This window comes from Alternaria infectoria (genome assembly GCF_024043175.1).
Source record: "Alternaria infectoria strain BMP 0036 chromosome Unknown scaffold_12, whole genome shotgun sequence".
NCBI classification, from domain to species: domain Eukaryota; kingdom Fungi; phylum Ascomycota; class Dothideomycetes; order Pleosporales; family Pleosporaceae; genus Alternaria; species Alternaria infectoria.
Window position 1 is genome coordinate 630,571 of NW_026250701.1, and position 23,821 is coordinate 654,391.

The window sequence follows — 23,821 nt, forward strand, 5'->3', positions numbered from 1 at the left end:
TTCACCTGCTACATCGCGTAGCCTCACCACCCTCTCACCGCACACAATGGCTATGCGGCTAGCTGTAGGCCGGCCATTGGGCGCCGCCGTCCGCGCCTCGGGCTCCTCCCGCCATGCAGTTCGCACCTTTGCCTCCACGGCTCTCCGGGCAAAGGAAGTCGCGGGTCCCGAATCGGAAACGCCAAACATGAGGGTGCGCATGTCACATGATATGGCGAAGACGTGGTTTCTAATGTAAACGCAGTTTGCCCCCCGCGACGAGACCGTCACGCTCAAGCGCGCCATCGTAAACCCGGCCGACCACTACAAAGAGAAGGGCGAGGCTCTGCACAAGTATGGCCAGTACATCATGTCATGTCTGCCCAAATACGTCCAACAGTATGTCAATTCACACCTGGGAGTAACTTCCATCTGACCATACCCAAGATTCTCCGTCTGGAAGGATGAGTTGACCATCTACGTCCCGCCCGCCGGCATCATCCCCACCTTCACCTTCCTCAAGTACCACACCGCCGCAGAGTACACACAAATCTCAGATATCACCGCCGTCGACTACCCCACCAAGGACCAGCGCTTTGAGGTCGTCTACAACATGCTCAGCATCCGTCACAACTCGCGCCTGAGGGTCAAGACGTACGCGGATGAGGCCACTCCAGTACCCAGTCTGTGCGATCTCTACGATGGTGCCAACTGGTACGAACGTGAGGTCTACGATCTGTTTGGTGTCTTCTTCGTTGGACACCCGGATCTGAGGCGGATCATGACCGACTACGGTTTCGACGGCCACCCACTGCGAAAGGACTTCCCCATGACTGGATACACTGAGATCCGATACGACGAGGAGAAGAAGAGGATTGTCGTAGAACCCCTGGAGATGACACAGGCTTTCAGAAACTTCCGTGGTGGTTCATCAGCCTGGGAGCAGGTCGGTCCTGGTGACGATCTTAAGCCGGAGAACGTAAGCTATCCTGCATCCTACTCTCTCGATGCAGCCTCTAACATGCACGCAGTTCAAGCTCCCTACGCCAAAGCCAGAGCCTCCCAAAGAGGGAGAGCAAAAGAAATAGAAGATTTAGAGATTTTGGATTGTATATACCTGCGAATGAACGTGCTCGTACAACATCCGATGGCCCACAACGTATACCCGCTGCTGTGATGATCTGCTCGGTGTAGTTGCTTCACTTGTCGGCGCTTTTGAGTCTGCACAATCCAGATTGCACGTCGGAGTAAGATTCACAAGACTTTCAGATGGAATTAGCCATGCTAGGCACAGGTCCGACTACTGCAGCCCGATCGCGTCTCGTATTTCGTATTTGAAGTCTCAATGCTCATGCCAAGCAGATCTCGCATTTCCCCGCCCAATTAGGGAAGCGCCTAGCACTGCACCTTCCTCCGTCAGTTCCCACTTGTCGGGTAAACATCGGTACCCGCTAGACAACGTCTTGCATGATCTGCCGTAGTATGGCTTGATGTGTAAGACGAACCACCATAGCTACCCATCGGAAGTCAAATCTTGCACGTTCTCACCCGGAACAGTACCCCGCTTTCCCCGTCTGCATCACAAGATGCCGACATCCCAGGATGAAGAGGCTTCGGGGTAATCTCCTTTGGTATCCTGAGTGGGCTCTTGAGCATGGATTGCTCCACCGCCATCACATTCATCCAGCTGTATCATACCGACGTTCTACCGTACTTCCGACTTCCAGCCAATCGCATGCGTTACCGTACTTTAGCAGTAATCGCCGTCGTCACACCCGTAGAGCTGTCTTGCATCACTGCGCCAAGGTATAAATACAATCAGGATTCCATAGATTAACATGCATCACCAAGATGAAGTCCTCGATTCTCTCTTTCCTCGCAGCTACAGCCACAGCCGCAGTCACCATGTCCAATACGACTACCACAACCATCAAGCCCTTCAGCCTCTCGGCTCCACCAAACACTGACATCTGGCGCAAGCCTCCCATGCACAACGCCTTCAATGCATCGACCTACCCAGAGCAGCTCCCAAGCTTCACCCTGAAGAACTTTCAGCGAGCGCAACTGTCGTTCGAGCTTCCACCATCCGACCAACTCCGCCAATACGACCAAGCCGGCCTCTTGCTGCATGTCACCAAGCCAGGTGTTCCAGACAACCAAACCAAATGGATCAAGACTGGTATCGAGTTCTACTACGGAAAGCCGTATGTGGCGACTGTGGGCTGTGATGCTTGGGCTGACTGGTCACTTACACCTATGCCTGAGTTCAAGAACGGTACTATGCCCGGCGCCACCATTGAGGCGAGAAGGGAGAGCGATGCGCTCGGCAACAGTCTTTGGATTTACTGGATTATCAAGGATGAGGCTGGCAAGGAGGTCAGCAGGCAGCCATTGAGAGAGGTCACCTGGGTCCTTGCTGAGGAGTACGAGCGATGGAGCGTGAGTATCGCAGGATACGTTTGTCGCCCGACCACTGCAGGTGGCGATGGGATGCTTGAGGCGGAGTTCAAGGACGGTCTGGAGATTGAGACTCTCAATCACGTGTAATGGGAGGGTGCGAGTTTGGCGTTTGTGATGGTACGTGATATCGTCACCTGCGGTTGCGATAGTAACTGACTGACAAACAGTGGAGAGTGTATAAGTCGCAGTGACGCGTGGATAGCCAGTACATATCTCAATCTGATATCTTATACCTCCATATATACAAACTTCTCCGCATATATCTTGCTCAATTAGGCTATCAGACCCACACCTTACGACGGCAGTGTGCAGAAAAACCACCCAAGTCTGCTCCCATGAGAGTAGCACGAGCCATCATTGGCTTTGGAGAAGGGTCAGCCGAGCGTAAGCGACGGTTTCTCTCATTCATTGAGCAAGCACAAACTCACTGCGCCTGCCTAGAGAGAGCACTGACCTCTAGGCTATATATCCTCATCGATTCTGATCTCTTGCTCCACACTCCCTCTTCGATAAGATTAGTTATCTAATTCAATATCCTCTACGATTCCCGACCATGGTCAACGTCCAATTATACTGCCCTTCCACGAAGAAGACCGTCGAGGACTTCTTCGTCACACCGTTCCAGACTCTCGAGCAAGTTCTACCAAGTGTACGACTTGCCCTCGACATCAAATATGCGGCGATATACACTACGGAAGCAAAACGCATCACCGAGCCAAGCACTCTTCAAGAAGACCAACGGGTCCTGGTAGCGGCTAGTGCGTCAGAGGCTATGTTGCCCGATGCACCATCTGAATGGGTTCTATACGACGGCGAGGAAGGCGACGATGTTGACATGAACGTCGAGTGCTACGGCCTGGAGTGGATAGTAAGTATACGTTGTTCTTTTCGCACATCAAAAGAACGTCACTGACTGAAGCGTAGGAGCTATGCGACCACGACAAGTGCCTGCACATCACCAGTCTGAACAAGCAGAAGCCCACAACTCGCAACAAGCTTCGTATCACCCGCGAGTACAAGCCTGTCGAGGCCGACATCGAAGCCTTGAACTCCACGACTTCAACTTCTGCACGTGTTGCCGAAGACGAGGGTCACATCGAGAGGTGTTGGGACGTCGCTGTCGAACACTTCTTGCCTACATCCATGAAGCCTGTCGCCGCCAAGTCTAGTTCGAAGTCGTGCGATCCTTCCACACTGGCTGTCCTTAGTATCCTCGCAGGCTTCACTCAGGGCCAATCTCGTCTCGCCCTAGAGGTCCTCGAAGAAGCGGTCGCTCTTCGCACTGGAGAAGATCAGGGTGAGGACAAGGATCCCGCTTTGCAGAAAGGCGATGTCTTGAACGCTATCACGCTCATCTATGAGCGGGCTGAAGTCATTGAGGCTAAGCTCATGAAGGGCAAGGGTGCAAAAGGAAAGGGAAAGGGGAGGAGGCGGCCCTCGAAGGGCACTCCGAAGAAGCTTGGCGCTATGTCGAGTTGAGTGAAGTGATGGATGGACGAGGCGGCTACAAGACGGGTCTAATGCTTACATGGAGTTACTTGAGCGAGCGAGGATATACCCGGAGTGTTTTGAAAGTGAGATTAGGGATGGGAAGTCTTACCCAGGCGGCTACCTTGGTTTTTACGGTATACATCAACTACGGATGATATCAATGTAGCTGGAAAGACAGGCTACAGAGTACAATTGCAATGGATCTATCAAGTTTGTGTTTGTCTACCAACCGTCTTCGTCACCAACAAGCAGATGTGTCAGGATATGTATACTTATATCTTTCCATAAATCCCCTCTTCCATCGTCCACATTTCTCCTCACCCATAAAATCGAAAAATGTCGGCACAGCCGCCACCAAGTGCACAACCAACAAGTGCGCAGGCTACAGAAGAGCCCGCCATCTCTAGTAAGTTCAACTCAAAACTATTCCCTATGATGAAACTACAAGCTCTCTAACTGAGCAGGCCAATGGCTTCTAGACAAGCTCAAGAAGAAGTCCCGTGAAGACAAAGAAGATTGTACGTAACCCTCCCATCTCACCCATGCTCTCCCTATCTTCCCCTCAACCTACCTCTGCATCGGGACATACCCCAATCGCCCATCCAATAGACCCATCCTAACCCGTTTATAGACCTCCGTATCCTCCGCTTCCACGTCAAAGAAAGCGCCGCAGAGAATGCATTGCAACAAGCACGAAATACCACAATATCCGAATTTGTACTACAGAAACTTCAGAGACTTGAAGGTGAACACCCGGAACACGATGTCGATGCGGCGAGGGAGTATGAGAGAATGACGAGGTGGAAGCTGCTAGTTGAGAAGGCTGTCAGTGATGCTAAGCATGAGGGATTGGTGGAGTTGGTTAGCAGGATTGAGGGGATGATCGACGGCGATTCAGGTGGACAGGCTGGGGTTTGATGATGCGGTCTGCGTGCAGTTTGTCTTGGTGGACTGACGTAGTGAGGAGCAAGCAAGAGAGTCTATTGGATCCATCCCGAAGTCGAGTTTGTATTTGTCTCCCGAGCACCTCAAGTACTAACAAATAAATGTCACCAGTATATATACGACCACAGACACCAGCGTCATATACTTAGGTACCAGCATCTTCACTCGATCTAATACACACCTGAAAGACAGCATCCCAAACGCATCGCTCAAGTATCTCCAAAGGAATCGACCAGCATGTCCGAACAAGAACAGCCACCAGGCCCGCAAATCTACATGTCCCAAGGGGATAAGTTCTCTTGTAACGAAGCCCCCAAAGCCCCTTCTTAAAAAGTCAACGACTTGCTAACTCGATACCATGAAGCGGTGACGGAATACCTAGATTTCCTCCAAACCCAATCACGACGTCCTAAAGAAGAATGTACGTACACCCCACACCCCAGACGGGCTCCTTCTCTGCAACCGTCACTTACGTGTACATTTTGACACTTGTATAGGCCTGACCGTCCTGAAGAAGTCCATTGACAAGAGCGTGAGACGTGTAGCTGAACATCGTGAACGCGACGAATTAGTCATAGAACTCGCTCAGTCAGGGTTAGAGGCTATGGAAGAAGGAGAAAAACGAAAGCGCGCGGTGGAGAAGCTCGAGTTTAAGATGAAGAAGAGAATGTTCGAGTCGTTGGTGGACGCTGCCATGCATGACGGCTTACAGAAGTTGACCGTTGCGGTCGAGGAAATTGTACGGAATCATGTGCCGAATGAGGCCGATGCTCATCAATCGTAGATGGAGAGGGTTGGCTAGGTTTGTAGTTTGCGTGCTATTTGTCCTAGGGCATTGATGTAGTCGATAGCAAGCACACTCCTGGTATAAATCCTAACGGTGCGGTGCTCGTTCACTCACGATCTTTATTATTCTTCTCCCGATCCTCTCTTACTCACACACAAACTCATCTCAGACCTTCCTACCGAAAAAGGGCTTCCAAAGATCCGCCGACGGCTATGTCAAATCAAAGGCCCTTAAGCCCACCCAGTCGTTCGAATGTGACCAGTAAGTACAACTACAACGTCCTTCTTCAAGGAGCAAGTAGCAGGTCTAACGAATTACAATGAAACAGGCTCATGGTTCACTCTGCCGCTTCCCCAGATATCTTCCCAAGACCGGGAGGCATGTATGTACCTAGCTCTCCTCCCTTTACCTCCTCACACCTAAGTGTTCTGCTCCAACTCAGACTAATCTACACGTTACTATAACAAGATACCATCTTATGTATTCTGACACATATCCAGACGTCCGCACCCTTCGCTCCCATGTCCACGATAGCCTTGTGGCCATAGAATCACTGAGAAGTGCTGGTGGTGTACCCCATGCAATAACTCGCGTTAAAGACCTGGAGGAGCAATTGAAGCGCGCGCGGGAGCATCTAGAGGAAGAAAAACGACGAGAGATGTTTGAGAAGGCAGTCCATGATGCTAAGCACGAAGGCCTGGTGGCGTTGCTTAGGAAGGTTGAGAACACCTTATGAGGATAGGAGTGGATGCTGTCACAAGCGTAAGGTATAGCTACAACATCGAAGGATGGGAGGTCCATTAGGTTTGTAGTTTGTCGACTTACCGATTGTCCTATGAACCGACAGGATGTCTAGCAAACCGCACGCAGTCCATACATTCATGATACTACGCTCTCTTATTCGCAGTTTCCCAGATCCGTCTCTCTTCTACCAATCCGCCATTGCACCTTGACCCACCAAACTACTTTCCACGTCTCCATCCCAAGGCCCTCTTCATAAACCCAAACCAAGATGTCCGACGACGAAGAAGCTCCACTCCCCGCAACCATCCAGATCTCTAGTAGGCAACCTTCCCTCCTCCTTCTTACAGAACCGCTACCGTAGCCATAAAAAAGAGCCAGCTAACCAGTCCCTCCTCAACAGCAGCATGGTTCCTATCCAAACTCCCACAGCTGTCGCATGAAGACAGACACGAATGTAAGTAACCATCGCCATGCTACCTACGTCTTTCAACACAGCCAAAACACGCTACTAATCCAACCTAATCCTTACACAGACAACGGCGTTCTCATCCGTAACATCGAAACCATGATGAAAGAGTTGGGATTGCCCGACCCTGATCACCACGCCGCCAATGTGAACGCCGATGCTGAAGTCGTGGCAGCAAGGAGATTAGTTGCGGAAATGAAGGAGCTGCAGGAGCTTGCGGAAGAACGTTTGGGATTGCCCGACCCTGATCACCACGCCGCCAATGTGAACGCCGATGCTGAAGTCGTGGCAGCAAGGAGATCAGTTGCGCAAGCGAAGCAGCTGCTGAAGCTTGCGGATGAACGTTTCCATCGTGTGCATGATATATCCATTGCTATGGGTGCGGAGAAGGGTAGGAAGATTGGAGCCTTGCTTACGCTGATGAAGAAGACTAAAGAGGCTATGAAGAAGACTAAAGAGGCTATGCGGGAGGAGGGGTGGACAGATCTTGGGGAGGCAAGTGAAGAACATGGTGACAGCTCTGATAGTAGCTGATTTCCAGGCTGTAAAAGAACCTGGTGACATGTAGATTTGGTAGATGATGCCTTACATTTTACTGACACCCCAGATCCACCGATTTCATTCCTGATCCTCATCCCCTTACGCCGCCTGCGCAGCTCTCAACCCCCCTCTCTGTCCGGCATTCCGGCTCCTAACCTCAGTCTGCCCAACCTCCAAATGCGTGCCCGCCCTGCTCTTCTCCAGCGACACCGCCGCCCGATCAGTCACTTCAATATAATCCTTGGCATCCCGCTCCACCGCACCGGGAGTAGAGACGTGAATACCCTCAACGAGAACCTTCTCATCATCCGGTATCTCCAGTGTAGTCTCCTTAATCTCGGGACCTTGTGTCTTTGTGCCGAAGGGCGGGTCGAAGCGCTTCCGTAGCGTTTCGATCATCTTGCCGAACCAGAACCAGTTCAGGCCGTTGAGGATGATGTTGGAGGCGAGGTAGGCGGTTATAAGCCAGAGGGGGACGGTTTGGCCTTCGGCGAATCGGAGGATGTCGTGTTTGAAGCCGGCGTTGTGGAGGGTGGTGTTTTGCGATAGCTTTCCGACGTCTGGGTCTGAGTGCGTGTATGCACCGGCGGCGTAGGCGTGGTAAACGTCGGTGAAGACGCGGACGGAGTTGTAGGATCCCCACACGATACGGCAGGAGAAGAAGGTACATAGCAGGATTATGCCGTTGACGAGCTGGATGGTGGTGCCGGTCATGTTGAGCTTATCGCAGAACCAGTGGATGTTCAGGAAGGGCGAGGAAAGTTCGTAGAGGATAAAGGTGCATGCGTAGTAGTTCACGAAGGGACGCTGTCACACGATCAGTACTCTGAATAGCTCCCGTATGCTCTGGAAAGCACCGTGGTCTACTTACGAAACCCAGCGAGAATACGCAGAGGGCACAGATAGCATGGAACAGCATGCCGGTACCGAATGCCTTGACATTCTGCAGCGTGATGACCAAGTCCCACAGGAAGTAGCCTCCTGCCATAGCTTGGATCAAGCCAGACGCTCCAGTATATCCATGCACGCGCTCTGTCGAGTCCATCTGATTCAGCTCCTTATCCGTCCACATGACCCATAGCGCCATTCCGCAGACCAGCGTGCTCTGCACAAATGACACGATGTGCACATCCCAGTTGAGCTTGGTTCGCGCGGTGAAGTTGGCGTATATCCGCGGGAAGAAGAAGCGTGAGATGGCGGGGGCGCCGTAGCTGAAGATAATCTGGTAGAATGTGAAGGCTATCGCGACTTCGTGGAAGTGCAGCGGCAGCGACTTCATGTTGAGGAAGTCGGCGACGGGCTGAACATATTTGACCAGACTCTCCGGCGGCGCGAAAGGGAACGGGTCGTGCATCGTGGCAGTCGAGTGTGGGGTGCAGCAGACGCGGAGGTAGGTGGAGGTGGAGGTGCGAGGCGTGATGTCAGGGCGGTAAGAGTTGCACGCGAGCAGGAGCGATGGTCCCTTCTTATGCAGGAAAGCAGCGGAGGGGCGTTCGGCAGGAAGGCAGAGCAAGAGCGGTTTTATACTCGGGTAGATACGAAGATCCAAGGCCGCGGCGGCACAATGATGCATGCCGCTCGAGAATGCCTGGGAAAAGGTGCGGATGACGACCAAGCTTGGTGCAGTCCCTTGTTCTAGGCCGAGATGCGATTAGCGAGCCGAGGACCCATCGCCCTGCGCCAGAGGCACACGACAGATTCCATGTCCACCGGGTCATTTTTGTGGAATGCTAAATCACTGCCACGGGACCACGTCATCTTGGATGCTGTTTTGTGTGTTTGGGTACAGTGCACCGCCACTAGAGGCGTCATGCCGTGACAAATCTCACCCTCTTCGGAAGCCGCATCACCGCATACAAGGAAGAAGTTGAACAGTATGAGAAGTAAATAGCTCAGAGGTTTTTATTGACTTGACTAACTTTAGTTTTGTAATAGAGTAGACTGCAGTGCAGCTGCTCGGCGTTTTCCTCGTAGAGGTGGTAGTGGGTATCTTAAAGCAAATATGTGATAAGGATGAAGACGCCGCGCTCAAAGCCCATCAAGTCTGACGTTCTGATTGTGCCAGCAGTTGATGCATTTATCCGCCTTCAACCTCGCAGCGTATGCTACGAGGAACATCTCTGCAACGTACGATGTTCTCTCGATTCTATCGAGAAGGAAGTAGAAGTCCTGCAAACTCCTATAGCTGATGATCCGATTGCTGTGACCGAGTAAATTTGCCGGGTGGGCGGTGAACTGGCTCTGGTGTGCGACCGGTAGAGGTGAGTTGAAGAGGGCATTCATGCGTCTAGCCTCTTCCATGGAAGATACCGGCGGCGTAGGTAGCCCAGAAAGATAGTCCGGCTGAGCTGACGCATAATCATGTGATGCCATGTTGATTGGTCCTGTCCATCCTCCTGTGTTCCCTCCAGGCAGAAGAGTACCTGCTGCTCTGTTTTCGGCCAGCCCTCTTTCCATGTCCAACTGTGAACCAATCCACAATGACCACACAGCTTCCGTCAAGTTGTCATGTGTGGGTACAACGTTAAACGCGAACCCCATCTCGTGCTCGTTGTTGAAAGGATAGTATCTGTTGGTCTGGCTATGCCTCCCACCAGGGAAATAGTCTTGGTAACTGACAGTATGATTTGGAACGCCGAGTTCGTCGTTGACCTGCTTGTTGAAGTATGCGTTGCGATGCTTCTCACTCATCGACACCAGTCCTTCTTCCCACATAAGTCGCTCGGCGACTAGGAAAAGTTTACGCACGTGGGCATGCGCCTCACGCTTCCCTCTGCAGATGGGGCAACAGTAGAATGGCATGTACTGAAGGTTTGGAGTTTGCGTGGCATGTGCCTTCAATCCCTGTAATGGATATGGAATGAAGTCTTGCCGCGGCAATGGTACAGTCGCGGACTGTCCTTGGCCCCGACTCGTACTTGTTCTGCGCCTTCTCTCAGTTTCAGCAATAGAGCCATTTTCGAAGCAGATGTTGGAGTCTTCCGGGTCGGCCAGAGGGTCGCATGCCGGGTCAATTGGGCGATTGCCAGGATTGGAAGTCATGGTGAGTAAGTTGTAGGAGAGAGAGGCCAAGAGAACTCATGATTTACACAGGTCTGTCAGACAGTCTTTTACACTCTTATTTGAAGCCCTGACCCAACATGAGGATGTATTACGAGTACTTGCGAGTGTCTCACTGGGGCTTTAGAGGGTCACCGTGGTACCGTGGTCGTGAGCGGGCCAAGGTGAGGGGACAGGCGAATAAACATTCTGCCCTCAGGAGTTGTTGAATTACCGCACAGAGTTACCATTCTACTCGTCTGGCTGATCCTCAACAGACACATCCTGCGAATAGTACACTGGTGTGAGGCGGAGTGAGAGAATGCGGGGAGGTTTCGTGACGCGACTTACGCGACGGCTGCGTGCAGGGATCAAGGATGCTCAAAAGTTAGGAAGGCGCGAAAGCGGGACACTGCAAGAGATCCGACTGCAATTCTCATGTTACAACCATGAAAGCTGTCCGACCATCTTTCCGCGCCAATGCAACACGTCAGAGGCAAATCTTCTGCAGCAAATTAACGTCATGCCGGACAAGTTCACTACCACGCCGAGCATACACACGACCCGCGTTCGCACCGAAACCCACCATCGACATCAAACACATCCGACAGAACCCAGGACTATATGAGCAGAACTGCATAGATCGCAACTATGCCGCACATAGCAAATCCTCATGGCGGATCATAGAGCTGCACGAGCAATGGCTCGCACTCCAGCAGAGCAGTCGCAACCTACGAGAGCGCAACAATCGCATACGAGCCACTCTAGCTAGGACAGCATCGCGCGCCAAGGACGCCGACGGCAAGCCGGTGGCCTTGAGAGAAGGTCTGATCAGCGATGCGAAGGCATTGAAGGCAGAGTTGAGCTCTATCGAGGCACAAGAATCAGAGATTCAGGAAGAAATAGAAGGGCTGGCGCAGGATCTACCCAACTTAAGCAGCACATGCACGCCCGTCGGCACCGAAGCAGATGTACTCGGCTACATCAACGAGTCGTCGAAATCACAAAATCGCAAGTCGCACGTCGACATTGGGCAGGAATTGGGGATACTTGACTTCTCGGGCTCAGCGCAGACTTCGGGCTGGGGCTGGTACTTTCTGGTCGGAGACGGTGCAATGCTGGAACAGGCACTCGTGCAGTATGCCTTAAGTGTCGCTAGGAGGAAAGGATGGAAGGCAGTCGCACCTCCATCCTTGGTGTACTCGCACATTGCATCTGCATGCGGATTCCAGCCGCGGGATCAGAATGGGGAGCAACAGATATACGCTATCGAGCAGTCGGAGAAGGACAAGGCGAAGCCGCAACTCGCTCTTGCCGGAACTGCAGAGATACCGCTTGCTGGCATGAAGGCCAATCAGACCCTAGAAGAAGCGGGGTTACCACTCAAGGCGGTCGGCGTGAGCAGGTGCTACCGTGCTGAAGCTGGTGCTAGAGGAGCCGACACAAAGGGCTTGTACCGTGTTCACGAGTTCACCAAAGTCGAGATGTTCGCCTGGACAACGCCCGACAACATGGGAGAAGATCACTTCACCACTCCAACAGCACCGAGCTCAGAGTCAATCTTTGACGAGATGCTGTCGATCCAAAAGGAGATACTAGAAGCACTCGGGCTGCACTGCCGCATCCTGGAAATGCCCACAACCGACCTCGGTGCCAGCGCGACGCGGAAAATCGACATCGAAGCCTTCTTCCCATCGCGTGAGAAGGACGAAGGATGGGGCGAGGTGACATCGTCCTCCATGTGCACAGACTACCAGAGCCGACGACTACAGACTCGCATGCGCGTGAAGGGAGGCAAACTAGAGTTTCCGTATACGCTCAACGGAACAGCACTTGCTGTGCCCAGAGTCCTCGCAGCCATTCTGGAGAACCACTGGAACGAACAGGACGGCACGGTAACAATACCAGAGGTACTGCGACCGTTCATGGGTGAACAAGAAAAGATACAGGCGGAGCGTCGTTAATGATGTGAAGACGTACTGTACGATATGTATCATGTATCTAGACTATGATGTCAGGTGGTTGGGTGTTACTGGTGCCAAAACTAGATGCGCGACACCACTCAAAAAACGTGCAGTCAAGATATCCTATGGCCGCAGCAGTCTACAAAACCGCGCTGCTCGCCCCCTGCATCAACTTTCAAAGCTTCGGACCGTCAGATGCTTGCACTCCCCTGTTTTGGCCGCGACATCCCAGCTGGTCGCCATCGAGGCTGACTCTGCGCTTGGCCCGGTTATGGCCGGCGATTGGCGCACAGCCTCCAACCTGTTCGAGCTGGGTCCCAGGGTGCATGAGGCCAGGTGCATATTGGATAGCGGCCATGTGAACAACCGCCACAGCCACTGCTGTCTGGTGCTGCACGGCTCCTGAAACATTCTCTCAAGACTGCACATGCGTTGCAAAGCAGCAGAGTCTACCCTGTCGCGCTGAACCGGTTCTGGGCCAAGGTCCACCTTTGGCGCCATCGCATTCGAGGTGGGGTGGTTAGCGGGCCATTCTCGTCTACGGCCTACGCACCAGCCTCTCCAGGGCTCACCAGCATCAACAACCCGGCCGCCCACCACCAGCCTGCCTGCACCGCGAGCTGCACCGCTGCGTGCAACCACCGCACCACGCAGCTCTGTTGCTGTCGCCACCTGCCCCCGCCCTCGCAGTGTCACCCGCCTCCAGCCATCCGCGAGCCGTCGCAATATTGTTGGAACGCATCATTGTCGCAAACCACTCCTTCGGCCACCCCGAGCACCACAACACCAACCCTAGACACCGAGATAGCAGACGTCGCGGCGCATGGTTTCCTACCCAGACTCGGCGAGTGCAGAGCGCTCACTGCCCATACGGCGTCCCTCGTCGGTTGTATCGCACTCGTCGCGCGCATCCACCGTCCGCAGACATCGCCAGCACCGCTCCAATGTGGGCGGCTCGTCGCTAGCACCCCAAAATGAGTTCCCCGTGTTCACGCATACCGGCGACGTCGAGATCGTCATCAGCAATGGGCGGAAGGAAATGCGTTATCTGCTGCACAAGTTGATTCTGACGCAGTGCTCGGGCTTCTTCGAGGCTGGCACGAGCGATGAGTGGGCGACTGCTGGTGATGTGACCAACGCCGGGCCCAGCAACGGCACCGTCCTGTCGAGGATACCATCAGGATCACGACCCGAGCAGAAGCGGAAATGGCGGTACGAGATGGATTGGGGCAGCGGCGATGACGACCTGCCCATGCTCGTGCAGAAGGTGTGTTTGTTTACCGTCCGCGACGGCGACCATGCTAACGAGAGTACAGAAGAACCAGCCTACCATGTTTGGCGGCGACCCAAGTCCACCCGTGCAACCCCCTACTGCGCGCAACAAGCCTGCCGCACCGCAGTCAGGCTTCTTCCGGAGCATGGCCAACTTCTCCACCCTCCACGTGCCCGCGACAGCCACTCCCGAGACCGACCCCGACGACGACACCTTCCGCGACTACGACAATCTGTTCCGCATCTTCTACAACTACCCTCCCACGCTCGACTCTCTCAACATCGCAAACGCCTACGTAGAGTGCAAATCGCTCCTGCAGCTCGCCGACATGTACGACGCGCTTGGCGTCATCGGACCACGCGTAGACCATCATCTGCTGCGTTTTCAAGGCCGGTTATGGAAGCAGATCGCGAAATACCCGCCCAGCTACCTCAAACTTGGCTACATGGCACGGAGTAAAGCCATCTTCGCCGAAGCCATGGTGCACGTTGTCGGACAATGGCCACAAGGCATCAATCAGCTACGCGGCCAGATCGCTGAGCCCGTGATCGAGCTGATAGAAGACAAAGTCGACGAGATGGACGAGCTCAAGGCCAAGATTGAAGTCAAGCTCTTCCGCCTATCCCTCACAACTAGTCGCGGCGAGCGTGTGAGTCCATCGAGCAACTGGCTGGACTGGATAGCAGTCTCGCTATTCCGACAATGGCTCGCCGAGAACACCACGCCACCCCCGGCCCCAATCCTCAAATCGCCACGACCCCAGAACTCGAGAGACGGTGCGCCGCTGCCACCTCCACCAGTCTTCAACACCGGCCGCATATTCCGCTTGCTTGGCCAGGCCGGCTCAAGTTACCTGAACCACGACGAGTGCAAGCGCTTTCTGCGACTGAACCCCGACCACTACAACCGCGACAACCTGAAACGCTTTGAACGCAGAATCGAAGAGATCAAGGTCAAAGCCAAAGACGCAGTCAAGCCGCTGATGCGCAACTTCCTCGAGCTCGACCTACGAGAAGGCGGACTGCCCTATTTGACATGCACAAGAATCGATCCGCAAGACTTCCCATGGGACGACATATAAGACTGCAGTAGGAAGCAACTTTATTGACAACACACACCCACTCGCTTCGACGTTTATGGATTGGCAGCAATCTGGCGCTTTTTGATCTATTTGGCTTTTTTGGTTTTGTTACGGATGCGGGATGTTTTGGCGCCTGATACCCTAGGATGTTTACATGTAAATACGCCGTTGTTGTTGATTTTTTGTTATTCCCACCACCCCGATTTCCTTGACGATTTGATGATGTGGGAGAGATGGAAAGATGTGTATGTATGTAGAAAGAGAGATGGTAATTATCGTGTGTAAGAGAAGGAAGAAAAGAGGAGAGGGCATGTGCTGGCCGTGTGCTTTCTTCTTCTTTTATCTTTCCATTGGGGCAGATGAAGAGATGAGATGAGATAATCGACATTTCCACATTCCTCCACTTTCCTCCTGACATCCCCTGTTCGTTGTCTTACACTGCCGAGCCAATATCCCCTTTCATGCGGGTGTGGGTAGTGATCGTCCTTCGGTTCTCATATCCAGTACTCCACGCCTGCATCCTACAGGCTCAAAATAACACACTACCATAATTCCTTCTTTCGGTCCCTGATATCAGAAGATAGCATGCGGTACGTACTGCACCCGGGCATCCGAGCGAGATAGGCTCAGGGCGGAAGGCTTGTAGCTATCTGCCGTCATGATCGACGCTGCAGCCGCGCCAAGCCGTGGTAGCGTGTGGGGGCTGGTGACGCGATACGGTGGATACGCGGAGGATGGAGAGATAGGGCGGAAGGATGGGGATTGTTTTACGGAATTCTGGAATTGACATCGATGGAATCGATGGGTTGATTGGAAGTGTTACCTAGGTAGTGCTGGTATTGGTGGGTGGGGAAGATCGCCGAGGTGACTGGATCGTTGATCGTTGCTCGCTTGTCATAGAGATTGGTAGATGTGGAAGATAACGTGGCTAACATCGATGACAGGCATGCCAAATCTGCCTGTCAGGTTGTGGGTGTTTCTGGGGCTGAGTATGCAGGTACCGTTTCAAATTGTGAAGGCATCGAAGGAGATCACCACCTGGCCATGACCTCAACCACCAATTCACCTCTACAAGACGTTCAATACCTACCATTCCACCGCACGTTTTCTCTACAGCGATCATGCGGGACAGAACCAAACAAACAACCCTCCGATAACACTACCCCTAACCACTACCAAACATTTCCAAGAACCTAGATTACTCTTCTAGTTCTCGCCGACGGCCCAAACTCTCCCACAAGCATTGCTTATGCTCGGCGTACGTCCAAAGCAGGAGCTTATCAGATCTACATGTCGCTTCGTCCCTAGCTCCCTGCGAAACACTAAACACCAAAGCACTACCCTGCCGTTCATCAGGTCCCCACACATGTCGTTGCCTTTTCTGCACGGTAACGCAGGGTAGGTGACCAGACAGAGAGGAAACCTTGACCCAAAACGGCGTGACGTATCTGCTTGTAGACTACGTGGCGCACGGGGAGGTAGATTGGGCGTACTTGGCGGATGGGGATCGTCACTGGGTATCTAAGCCTCGTGGAGATCGGCGTGGTGGCTGATAGCGGGTAGTGGAGTTTGAACAGTGAATAGTGAGAGGAAGGCTAGGATGGTCGGCGAGCATTGGGTGGTTTGTGGGATGTAATGACGAAAAAGAGATGGGGAGGAGGGTATTGGGGATGTTGATCGACGTGTCGTGGTCTTGGACGTGGGAGCATGGGATGGGATCGGTAGGATCGAGGCTGGATGTAGGCAGCGTAGCACAGAACAGCACAAGGGGCACGACAGAGAAGGGCATCATAGGCAAAGGAATCATCTCCGCCATCTCGTTCACCAAAGATATATAAGCACAAGGCTTCTCCCTCCAGAACAGACTCATCATCACAGCAGTTCTCATCTCATCATCTATAACACCTTCACACCTTCACACCACCACAATCAACCCACCAACCCACCAAAATGCAGTTCACCATCTTCACCCTCACCGCTCTCCTGAGCCTCACCTCCGCCGCCGCAGTCACCAAGCGTTTCCCGTACACTGCCACCTCCGTCCAGGCTCGCCAGAGCGAGATCTGCGGTGGCCTCGCCACGCCATTGTGCTGCCAGACTGATGTCCTTGGTGTTGCTAACTTGAACTGCGCGAATGGTATGTTGAAACATTTGGTCTATTGAAGTGAGAAGAATGAGTGCTAATGTGTATAACAGCGGGCGCCGGTATCGAAACAACAGAGGACTTCCAAGCTGCTTGCGCTGAGGACGGCACCACGGCTCAGTGCTGCATTGTGCCTCTTGGTGCTGATGGTCTGCTTTGCACTGCTGCTGCTTAAGCTGTCCTCAACCTCAGAGACATTCGATACGTCCAAGACTGAGGACTACTTCGGCACGCTAGGCCTGCTGCTGAAGCAGTGAATCACTCGGAGATGTGGATGTACATGAGTGGCGGACGAGACATCGCTGAGATATAGTGCAAGGGGGTTTACTGTTCTTGTTGCCACTACCTACCACTCCTTTAGGTGGGACAGTTTATTTGTAGATATACTTGGAGACGACTGGCAGGAAGAGAGGGGTGTATGATACAATGAGAAATCTGTTTTTCAAGCTACATCGTATGCTTCATCTCGTGAATTCGCTTTGAGATCCTATTTACTTACTGAGATTCTTCTGCGGGTTGAGTAATGACTCTCCATGTGATTCCCGAGTCGAAAACCACTTGCTTATCACAGAGTCGGCAAAGCCTATGATGAAGCACCAGAACAGATTCCGACTCTTACTACGATCCGATAACACCAATACCATCAACGAACTCACAAAAGAACTTATCAAATGCATTCAAGCCTCCCTGAGAACAGTCAAAAACACCGCCATGCAAGCCATGACACAATCAAATAATCGCCTACCCAAATACCCGTCCGCGCTTATGCTATCACAAAAGACACTTGCCTCCCCCCCCCCCTCTCCCTCTAATCATCCACCTCACTCGTAATCCAAGCTATCCCTCACACACTTCCTCACCCTCTTCTTAAACTCGGGCGTATTATCCCTCCACAAGCTCGCCGCCTCCACATTCGCCGGGCTCTCATCGTTCGGGCTCGACAGCATGGAAATGACTGACAGAAGAATCGTTTCGGGTGTTTGGACGGGCGACCAGCGTTCTGCGGCGGATTCGTAGCCGTACTTGTCTTCTTCGGGTGGGTGGAGGATCGAGATGCATACTTCGCCGTTTTGGTAGACTGGAAGGTGTTAGCTATGCGATTCAAGATATGAAGGGTTTGCAAGGAACGAGACGTACTGTTAGGGTGGAAGATGGGTGTCTCGAAGCGCATCTTTGGTGGAAGGAGGGGGTATTCGCTGGGGAAGGTGAGGCGCGCGCGAAAGAAACCTCCTGTCTGGTGTCAGTACTGGAGCTTCTACTTGGGAAGACTATGTCTGGGTCTGTACCTCCGTAGAACTTTGTGTCGTCGTCGATCATCAGCATCACCTCCCACTCGAACACATTGTTGTCCACCAATCCACAGCTTATGCCCGATATACTCTTGTCGTTTTGCATTTGCTTGAGTTGACGAGCCAGCAGCCCCGCTGCCGCAGATGACGAAGCCATAGTACCCTTCTTTTCGCGTATGTGTATGTGAAGTGGCGCTCGAAGTCGAACCCTCGATATGCGCAGAGTGATCGGGAACGGGTGGGGGAACGCAGCCGAAGAGACGGTTATAACAGCTGCGACGCAGAGATTGCACACGTTCTACAGCGATCCGGATGCAGTTGTTCTTGCGTGAGGGAAGTTTTGTGTGCGCCGGTTCTGTTGCGGAAAGAGGGTAGGTGGAGATTCCAGAGGCGCGTTCGGGCGCAGGACGTGGAGGGCTCTTAACGGCGGGTGTGGCGGGGCAAGCTGCGGGCGATCGGCAGGGGGCTCGCTGGCAGTCGTGGGTAGGGGATTACTGGCTGGATGGGAGTATGTGCAAGAGTCAGAGTGTCTTCGTGAGTCTTGTTAGTGAGCGTGCGTGAGCGTGATTATATATGAAGAAGCAAGTCTGCGGCATGCTCCAATGGCCGCGTCGCATGTGGCGGTATGCGCCAAGTCGAATACCGCTTTGCAGGGGTCCTTCAGGGTATTCAGGCCTTCCCTTTTGCGTCTGCTCTGCATTGAGGACGGGTGCTTGCCGATAGTCAGCCCTAAAGGCGTGTGGGAGAGCTGGATTCGGTGCTTGGTAGATGAGCAACGTGAGAATTTGGACCTCGGCTTGAAACTCGATAAGCCCTACGACGCCTTCACACCAAAGTAGCTTCTAAGGCTGCAAGGAAGATCACTATTTGCTTATATAGGTATACCGATCCATGTCCAGCTCTACTCGCCCAATGCCCGTCCATCTCCGTCTGCCCAGTTCCCATTACGTCCCAGAACGCCGTCGTAACCATGATAGATGCGATGCCACTCCCCGAGGACCCGTATCTAGGGTATCATTTGATCCAAAGGGGATATAGATTGGAAACAGCAAGACTCTAGAAAAGATGAAACGTAAAATCGTACATGTAGGGGGCTATGATTACCCGAAGATCCGGAGAAAGCCCCATAGCCCGGCTCCGCAAAGCACGGGGATGGTGAGATTGTCGTCCCAGCCAAAAACATCGATCGCTTCACTGGCACTGGCGATAATGCCAGACGCCAGAGACATGGCGCCCAACGCCCAGTATCCGGTAAGGGAAGCTTGCTTCACGGTGAGAGCAAAGGTTTCCCGTGCCTGGGGAGGCAGCGTCAGGGCGCCTTGGAATGCAAAAGCGTATTCGCCGTGATTGTACTCTGAGTAGAGAGGACCGAGCCAGCCCCACCATACAGCAGCTGTGATGACACCCGTCACACACGCCGCGATGGAACCCGCAAGACTCTTGCCTTTCCTGACTCTGGGCGTGAGGTGGCCCCAGAGCCTGCCGAAAGTCGAAGCAGCGGTATCGCACCAACTCAGTAGTAGGATGCTCATGACTGCTATGTCTTTTGGGCAAAAGCGCATGACTATCCATGCGCCCAGAAGGTAGGAGATGACACCGTTGTATCCATCGACCTCTGACTCGCGCATGAAGGCACCGAGGCAGCGGATGTAGAAGCGGTTGACTTGCCAGTAGCGGTGTCGGATGACGTCGGCGAGGGCAATGGGTATCAGCATGGTAAGGAGGACATTGTGTATTTGCGACGTTTGCGTGCCGGTGCAGTAGAGGAAGATGGTTAGGAAGCCGATGGAGACGTGGAGGATTTTGCGAGGAATCTCATGCCGGTGAATCTGTTGATGTCAGTGATGAACTGGCGAAGTCACAATGTGTATACTCACGAATGACCGCCATTTCTGGTGGATCGGAATCAGGCCTAGAGGACTTGGACTCCTGCTCATCTCCCTCCAATAGTTCTTGTTCGCTTGCGCGGGTGACAGGTGGCCATTTGAAGTGTTGCCAGGCAGTGCGAGGTCCTTCTTCATGCCTCCGTTCATCTGCCTACGACTTGTCAAGCCGCTCATCCTCCGCCGTCCCACGCCTCCATCTAGAATAGGACTCCGACTTCTGGCATTCCGGCTCCTTGCTCGAGCCCTGCTGTCGGGGTCGGATCCTGAGTCCTCATCGATAGGCGGGGGTGACGTAACCCGTTGTTTGCGCGTCGAAGAGCGCGTCACGGGGCCGAAATAGCCATCTTTCGTACTGCCCGCCTCCGAGGGCGTTGGTGACGGCGAGATCACACGCGGCGTGTTGGGGATCTGGTATTGGCGTGAAGACTCCATGGCAACGCGCCAGCAGGTGGGAAAGTAAGGAAAGGTAGGAGCCCGGATGACGCCGGAGAGAGTGGAGCGGGCCCTGGCACAGAGTAGGGCGATGTTTACCAGCAGGGACTGGCGATCCGAGGGTTGGGAATAAAGGTAATGAGGCTGGGTTGGCGCGTCACAGCTAACATGTGGGAGGGCGGCACTTAGGGTGGCTTCGACATTGATGTCAGCATCAGGCGTGATCAGAGGCTCATGGCCCGCGGATTCGTCCGGGCGGCGCGCATCGTTTGGGGAGGCAGAAGATGCCACAGTGCGTGCAGGCGACAGCAGCGGTCGTCTTATTTGTTATAGGCGGGTGAACAGGGAATGGGTCGGGGCGTGACGGCTGTAATCTTGCTGCATGAGCCTGGGAAATTTGGTCTCACGGCTACGCATGTATGATCCGGTCTCGCGAATGCGCCTATGATCAGCGTGGCGGCGGATCAGTCTTGGCGATGCCATCAGGTTCGAGAAAGGAGACACGGCGTCAGTGTGTCATTGCAGGCTCGCGAACTGGATGCATCATGTTCTGAGTAATCAAGCTTTCGTCAGATGCGCTCGAAGCCGTGACAGCTGACGACGACCCCGCGTGCTCTCGAGCTTCCAAGGTTACCTGCCTGTGAACGACAGTGTGGCGCGAAGTGGCCGTGCAGTGCTCCACTTTATTTTCAAAGTTCGCGCGACTTTTCTGTACAGCCGTCGCGACTCCAGCAGACATCTTCACGATATCATAGTGCATCATGGCGCCCCAAACTAAGATAGATCGTTCGTTCAGCGCGTTAACGCCTGCCTTGTCAGAATGGATTCTCGAAGCTGTGGATTCCATGGGCTTCGTAAAGACCACGCCTGTGCAGCACGCAGCCATCCCCATGTTCATGAAGAACTCTGATGTTGTCGTCGAGGCTGTCACAGGGAGTGGAAAAACTCTAGCGTGAGGTCGTACATTGCCAATCTTTATGCGCATCTAACAAGCTCCTAGTTATCTCATTCCCATCGTCGAGCGCTTGTTGCGACTGGATGCGCCTATAAAAAAGCATCACGTGGGTGCCATTATCATCTCACCCACCAGAGAACTTGCGACACAGATACATACAGTACTTTCGTCGCTTCTCAGATTTCATGCGCCCTCTGCAGCCTTACTGGATCCCGAAGATGAAGATACCGACATGGAAGACGCCGATGCTCCGCCAAAACCGACCTTTCCTGTCGGAACGTTGAAGGTTATACCCCAGCTCCTTCTCGGAGGATCAGTAACGCCCGCTCAGGACCTGAGCAGATTTCTCAAGTCATCGACCAACGTACTCATCGGCACACCAGGACGACTCCTTGAACTCCTTTCCTCACCACATGTCCATTGCTCACAATCGTCCTTCGATGCTCTGGTCCTGGATGAAGCTGATCGTCTGCTAGACCTTGGCTTCAAAGATGACTTGCAAAGAATTCTCTCTCGACTACCCAAGCAACGCCGAACCGGTCTCTTCAGTGCTAGTGTTTCTGAAGCTGTCGACCAGCTGATCCGCGTGGGTCTCCGGAATCCCGTTCGCATCGCTGTCAAGGTCAAGGCGCGAGCTGCGCCCAATAGTGCGACAGGAGAAATGGGCGCCATCGAAGACAAGAAAACGCCAGCAAGCTTGCAGATGACATATCTGACCATACCAGCATCGCACAAGCTACCCGCCATCAAGAAAGTCTTAAAGTCATTGGATCCGCAGCCGCAAAAGTCTATCATGTACTTGGCGACATGTTTCTCAGTCGACTACTTCCAACACATTCTACCTGAAGTTCTGAAAGGATACACCATAGTGCCCCTGCACGGCAAACTCCCGGATAAGGTCAGGAACCGCAACTTTATAAAATTCGTAGAGAGCGTCACACCATCCATCCTCCTCACCACAGACGTCGCTGCCCGTGGTCTCGATATCCCATCAGTCGACCTGGTCCTCCAACTTGACGCCCCAAGCGATCCAAAAACCTTCATCCATCGCTGCGGACGTGCAGGTCGCGCAGGTCGCAAAGGCTTAGCAGTTACATTCCTCAGTCCAGGCCGAGAAGAAGACTACATCGAGTTCCTCCGTGTCCGACAGACCCCAGTATCGCCGTTAACAACACCCGAAGTCACAGTATCCGCGGAAGAAGCCACAGCCATGAGCAATCGGATACGAAAAGTAGTGAAATCTGATAGAGCATTATTCGACAAAGCACAACGAGGCTTCGTCTCCTGGGTCCGCGCCTACAGCAAACACACCGCCAGCTCCATCTTCCGCATCCCCGATCTCGACTGGGCAGAACACGGCAACGCCTGGGGCCTCCTCAAACTACCCAGCATGCCTGAACTCAAGAAGTGGGACGGAGACCGCAGTCTAGGCGTGGTCATGGATTTCAGTACATACGCATACAAAGACAAGACGCGCGAGGCACAACGACAGGTCGAGCAGAGCGAGTACGAAGCCAACAAGGCGGAGGGGAAGAAAGAAGGCAAGAAGCGATATGTCACGGAGGACAAGAAGGCATCGGCGTGGACGCAGCAGAAGGATGCGAAGGCGCTTAAGGAATCACGGAGGGAAAAGAAGGCAGCGAAGCGCGAACATGACCGTGTTGCGGCGCTGACGGAAGATGAGCGGAAAGAGGAAGAGAGGGTGAAGGGTATGATTGACCAGGTTAGGAAGAAGGTCGCAGAGAAGGAAGCCCAAGAGGCGGCGGACGAGTTTGAGGGGTTTAGCGATTGATTGCCGGGCGTCTACATACCTTAATCACTTGTAGATATCTACGAGAGCTCCTTACATCTGCTTTAACATATTCTTAAGTCATCTCGCGCTTTGACGTATAATCACAGCCTGTAAAGTCGCGCAAAAAGAGTCAAAACGAGTTCGTGAATCGAACGCAGCAAAAACAAAATAATCAATGTTAGAACCTAGAATCGAACCCAGCAGCAAAAAGAAAATCCTTGCTCGGTGCTATCAACACTGCGTATTGGGTATATCAAACCCGTCGTCATCTCTCAAGCTGCGATCTCATAGGAATTGCGTATTGGGTATCTCAAACCCGTCGTAATCCCCATTTGGCCACCCGGAATCTTCTTATGGAAACTTACAAGATTAGAGGCATTGTATAGTCAATACAAATCTTCTGTGGGGGGCAACAGTGGATCAGTCGCTACATTCATGGACCCTGAGCGCAGTGAAGGCGAGGCGGTGGAAGAGCGCTCGCAAGGCAGCAGTGACGTACTGTCGCACAATGCAAACGCTCACCTTCACTTTTGACTTGAAGAATCTTCTAGGGCG

At 53.2% G+C, this 23,821-nt stretch overlaps 12 protein-coding genes across 12 annotated transcripts; 9 read left to right on the forward strand and 3 right to left on the reverse strand.

The window, feature by feature from the left end:
* Window positions 1-46: 46 nt before the first annotated feature.
* Window positions 47-1,067, forward strand: NUO31 (NADH-ubiquinone oxidoreductase 30.4 kDa subunit, mitochondrial; the record flags this gene model as incomplete). The annotated part of the gene is made up of 4 exons (XM_051498794.1): window positions 47-193; window positions 245-378; window positions 427-958; window positions 1,011-1,067. The coding sequence occupies 4 exons, from the start codon at window positions 47-49 to the stop codon at window positions 1,065-1,067; spliced, it is 870 nt and encodes a 289-aa protein (XP_051351068.1).
* An 817-nt stretch (window positions 1,068-1,884) lies between these two features.
* On the forward strand, window positions 1,885-2,526 carry J4E92_007432 (uncharacterized protein; the record flags this gene model as incomplete). The annotated part of the gene is made up of 1 exon (XM_051498795.1): window positions 1,885-2,526. One exon carries the CDS (start codon window positions 1,885-1,887, stop codon window positions 2,524-2,526), a length of 642 nt encoding a protein of 213 aa, XP_051351069.1.
* A 466-nt stretch (window positions 2,527-2,992) lies between these two features.
* On the forward strand, window positions 2,993-3,918 carry J4E92_007433 (uncharacterized protein; the record flags this gene model as incomplete). Its single annotated transcript, XM_051498796.1, has 2 exons — window positions 2,993-3,307; window positions 3,364-3,918. The coding sequence occupies 2 exons, from the start codon at window positions 2,993-2,995 to the stop codon at window positions 3,916-3,918; spliced, it is 870 nt and encodes a 289-aa protein (XP_051351070.1).
* Window positions 3,919-4,266: 348 nt separating this feature from the next.
* On the forward strand, window positions 4,267-5,659 carry J4E92_007434 (uncharacterized protein; the record flags this gene model as incomplete). The annotated part of the gene is made up of 4 exons (XM_051498797.1): window positions 4,267-4,336; window positions 4,395-4,448; window positions 4,562-4,675; window positions 5,373-5,659. The coding sequence occupies 4 exons, from the start codon at window positions 4,267-4,269 to the stop codon at window positions 5,657-5,659; spliced, it is 525 nt and encodes a 174-aa protein (XP_051351071.1).
* Window positions 5,660-6,674: 1,015 nt separating this feature from the next.
* On the forward strand, window positions 6,675-7,406 carry J4E92_007435 (uncharacterized protein; the record flags this gene model as incomplete). Its single annotated transcript, XM_051498798.1, has 2 exons — window positions 6,675-6,723; window positions 6,940-7,406. 2 exons carry the CDS (start codon window positions 6,675-6,677, stop codon window positions 7,404-7,406), a joined length of 516 nt encoding a protein of 171 aa, XP_051351072.1.
* Window positions 7,407-7,511: 105 nt separating this feature from the next.
* J4E92_007436 (uncharacterized protein) lies at window positions 7,512-8,766 on the reverse strand (the record flags this gene model as incomplete). The annotated part of the gene is made up of 2 exons (XM_051498799.1): window positions 7,512-8,219; window positions 8,284-8,766. 2 exons carry the CDS (start codon window positions 8,764-8,766, stop codon window positions 7,512-7,514), a joined length of 1,191 nt encoding a protein of 396 aa, XP_051351073.1.
* A 2,134-nt stretch (window positions 8,767-10,900) lies between these two features.
* On the forward strand, window positions 10,901-12,415 carry J4E92_007437 (uncharacterized protein; the record flags this gene model as incomplete). The annotated part of the gene is made up of 1 exon (XM_051498800.1): window positions 10,901-12,415. The coding sequence occupies one exon, from the start codon at window positions 10,901-10,903 to the stop codon at window positions 12,413-12,415; it is 1,515 nt and encodes a 504-aa protein (XP_051351074.1).
* Window positions 12,416-13,238: 823 nt separating this feature from the next.
* Window positions 13,239-14,769, forward strand: J4E92_007438 (uncharacterized protein; the record flags this gene model as incomplete). The annotated part of the gene is made up of 2 exons (XM_051498801.1): window positions 13,239-13,682; window positions 13,732-14,769. The coding sequence occupies 2 exons, from the start codon at window positions 13,239-13,241 to the stop codon at window positions 14,767-14,769; spliced, it is 1,482 nt and encodes a 493-aa protein (XP_051351075.1).
* A 1,950-nt stretch (window positions 14,770-16,719) lies between these two features.
* J4E92_007439 (uncharacterized protein) lies at window positions 16,720-17,087 on the forward strand (the record flags this gene model as incomplete). Its single annotated transcript, XM_051498802.1, has 2 exons — window positions 16,720-16,906; window positions 16,966-17,087. The coding sequence occupies 2 exons, from the start codon at window positions 16,720-16,722 to the stop codon at window positions 17,085-17,087; spliced, it is 309 nt and encodes a 102-aa protein (XP_051351076.1).
* Window positions 17,088-17,733: 646 nt separating this feature from the next.
* UBC15 (Ubiquitin-conjugating enzyme E2 15) lies at window positions 17,734-18,358 on the reverse strand (the record flags this gene model as incomplete). Its single annotated transcript, XM_051498803.1, has 3 exons — window positions 17,734-17,990; window positions 18,050-18,142; window positions 18,199-18,358. The coding sequence occupies 3 exons, from the start codon at window positions 18,356-18,358 to the stop codon at window positions 17,734-17,736; spliced, it is 510 nt and encodes a 169-aa protein (XP_051351077.1).
* Window positions 18,359-19,301: 943 nt separating this feature from the next.
* On the reverse strand, window positions 19,302-20,519 carry J4E92_007441 (uncharacterized protein; the record flags this gene model as incomplete). Its single annotated transcript, XM_051498804.1, has 2 exons — window positions 19,302-20,030; window positions 20,079-20,519. 2 exons carry the CDS (start codon window positions 20,517-20,519, stop codon window positions 19,302-19,304), a joined length of 1,170 nt encoding a protein of 389 aa, XP_051351078.1.
* Window positions 20,520-21,280: 761 nt separating this feature from the next.
* SPB4 (ATP-dependent rRNA helicase spb4) lies at window positions 21,281-23,266 on the forward strand (the record flags this gene model as incomplete). Its single annotated transcript, XM_051498805.1, has 2 exons — window positions 21,281-21,471; window positions 21,520-23,266. 2 exons carry the CDS (start codon window positions 21,281-21,283, stop codon window positions 23,264-23,266), a joined length of 1,938 nt encoding a protein of 645 aa, XP_051351079.1.
* Window positions 23,267-23,821: the final 555 nt, after the last annotated feature.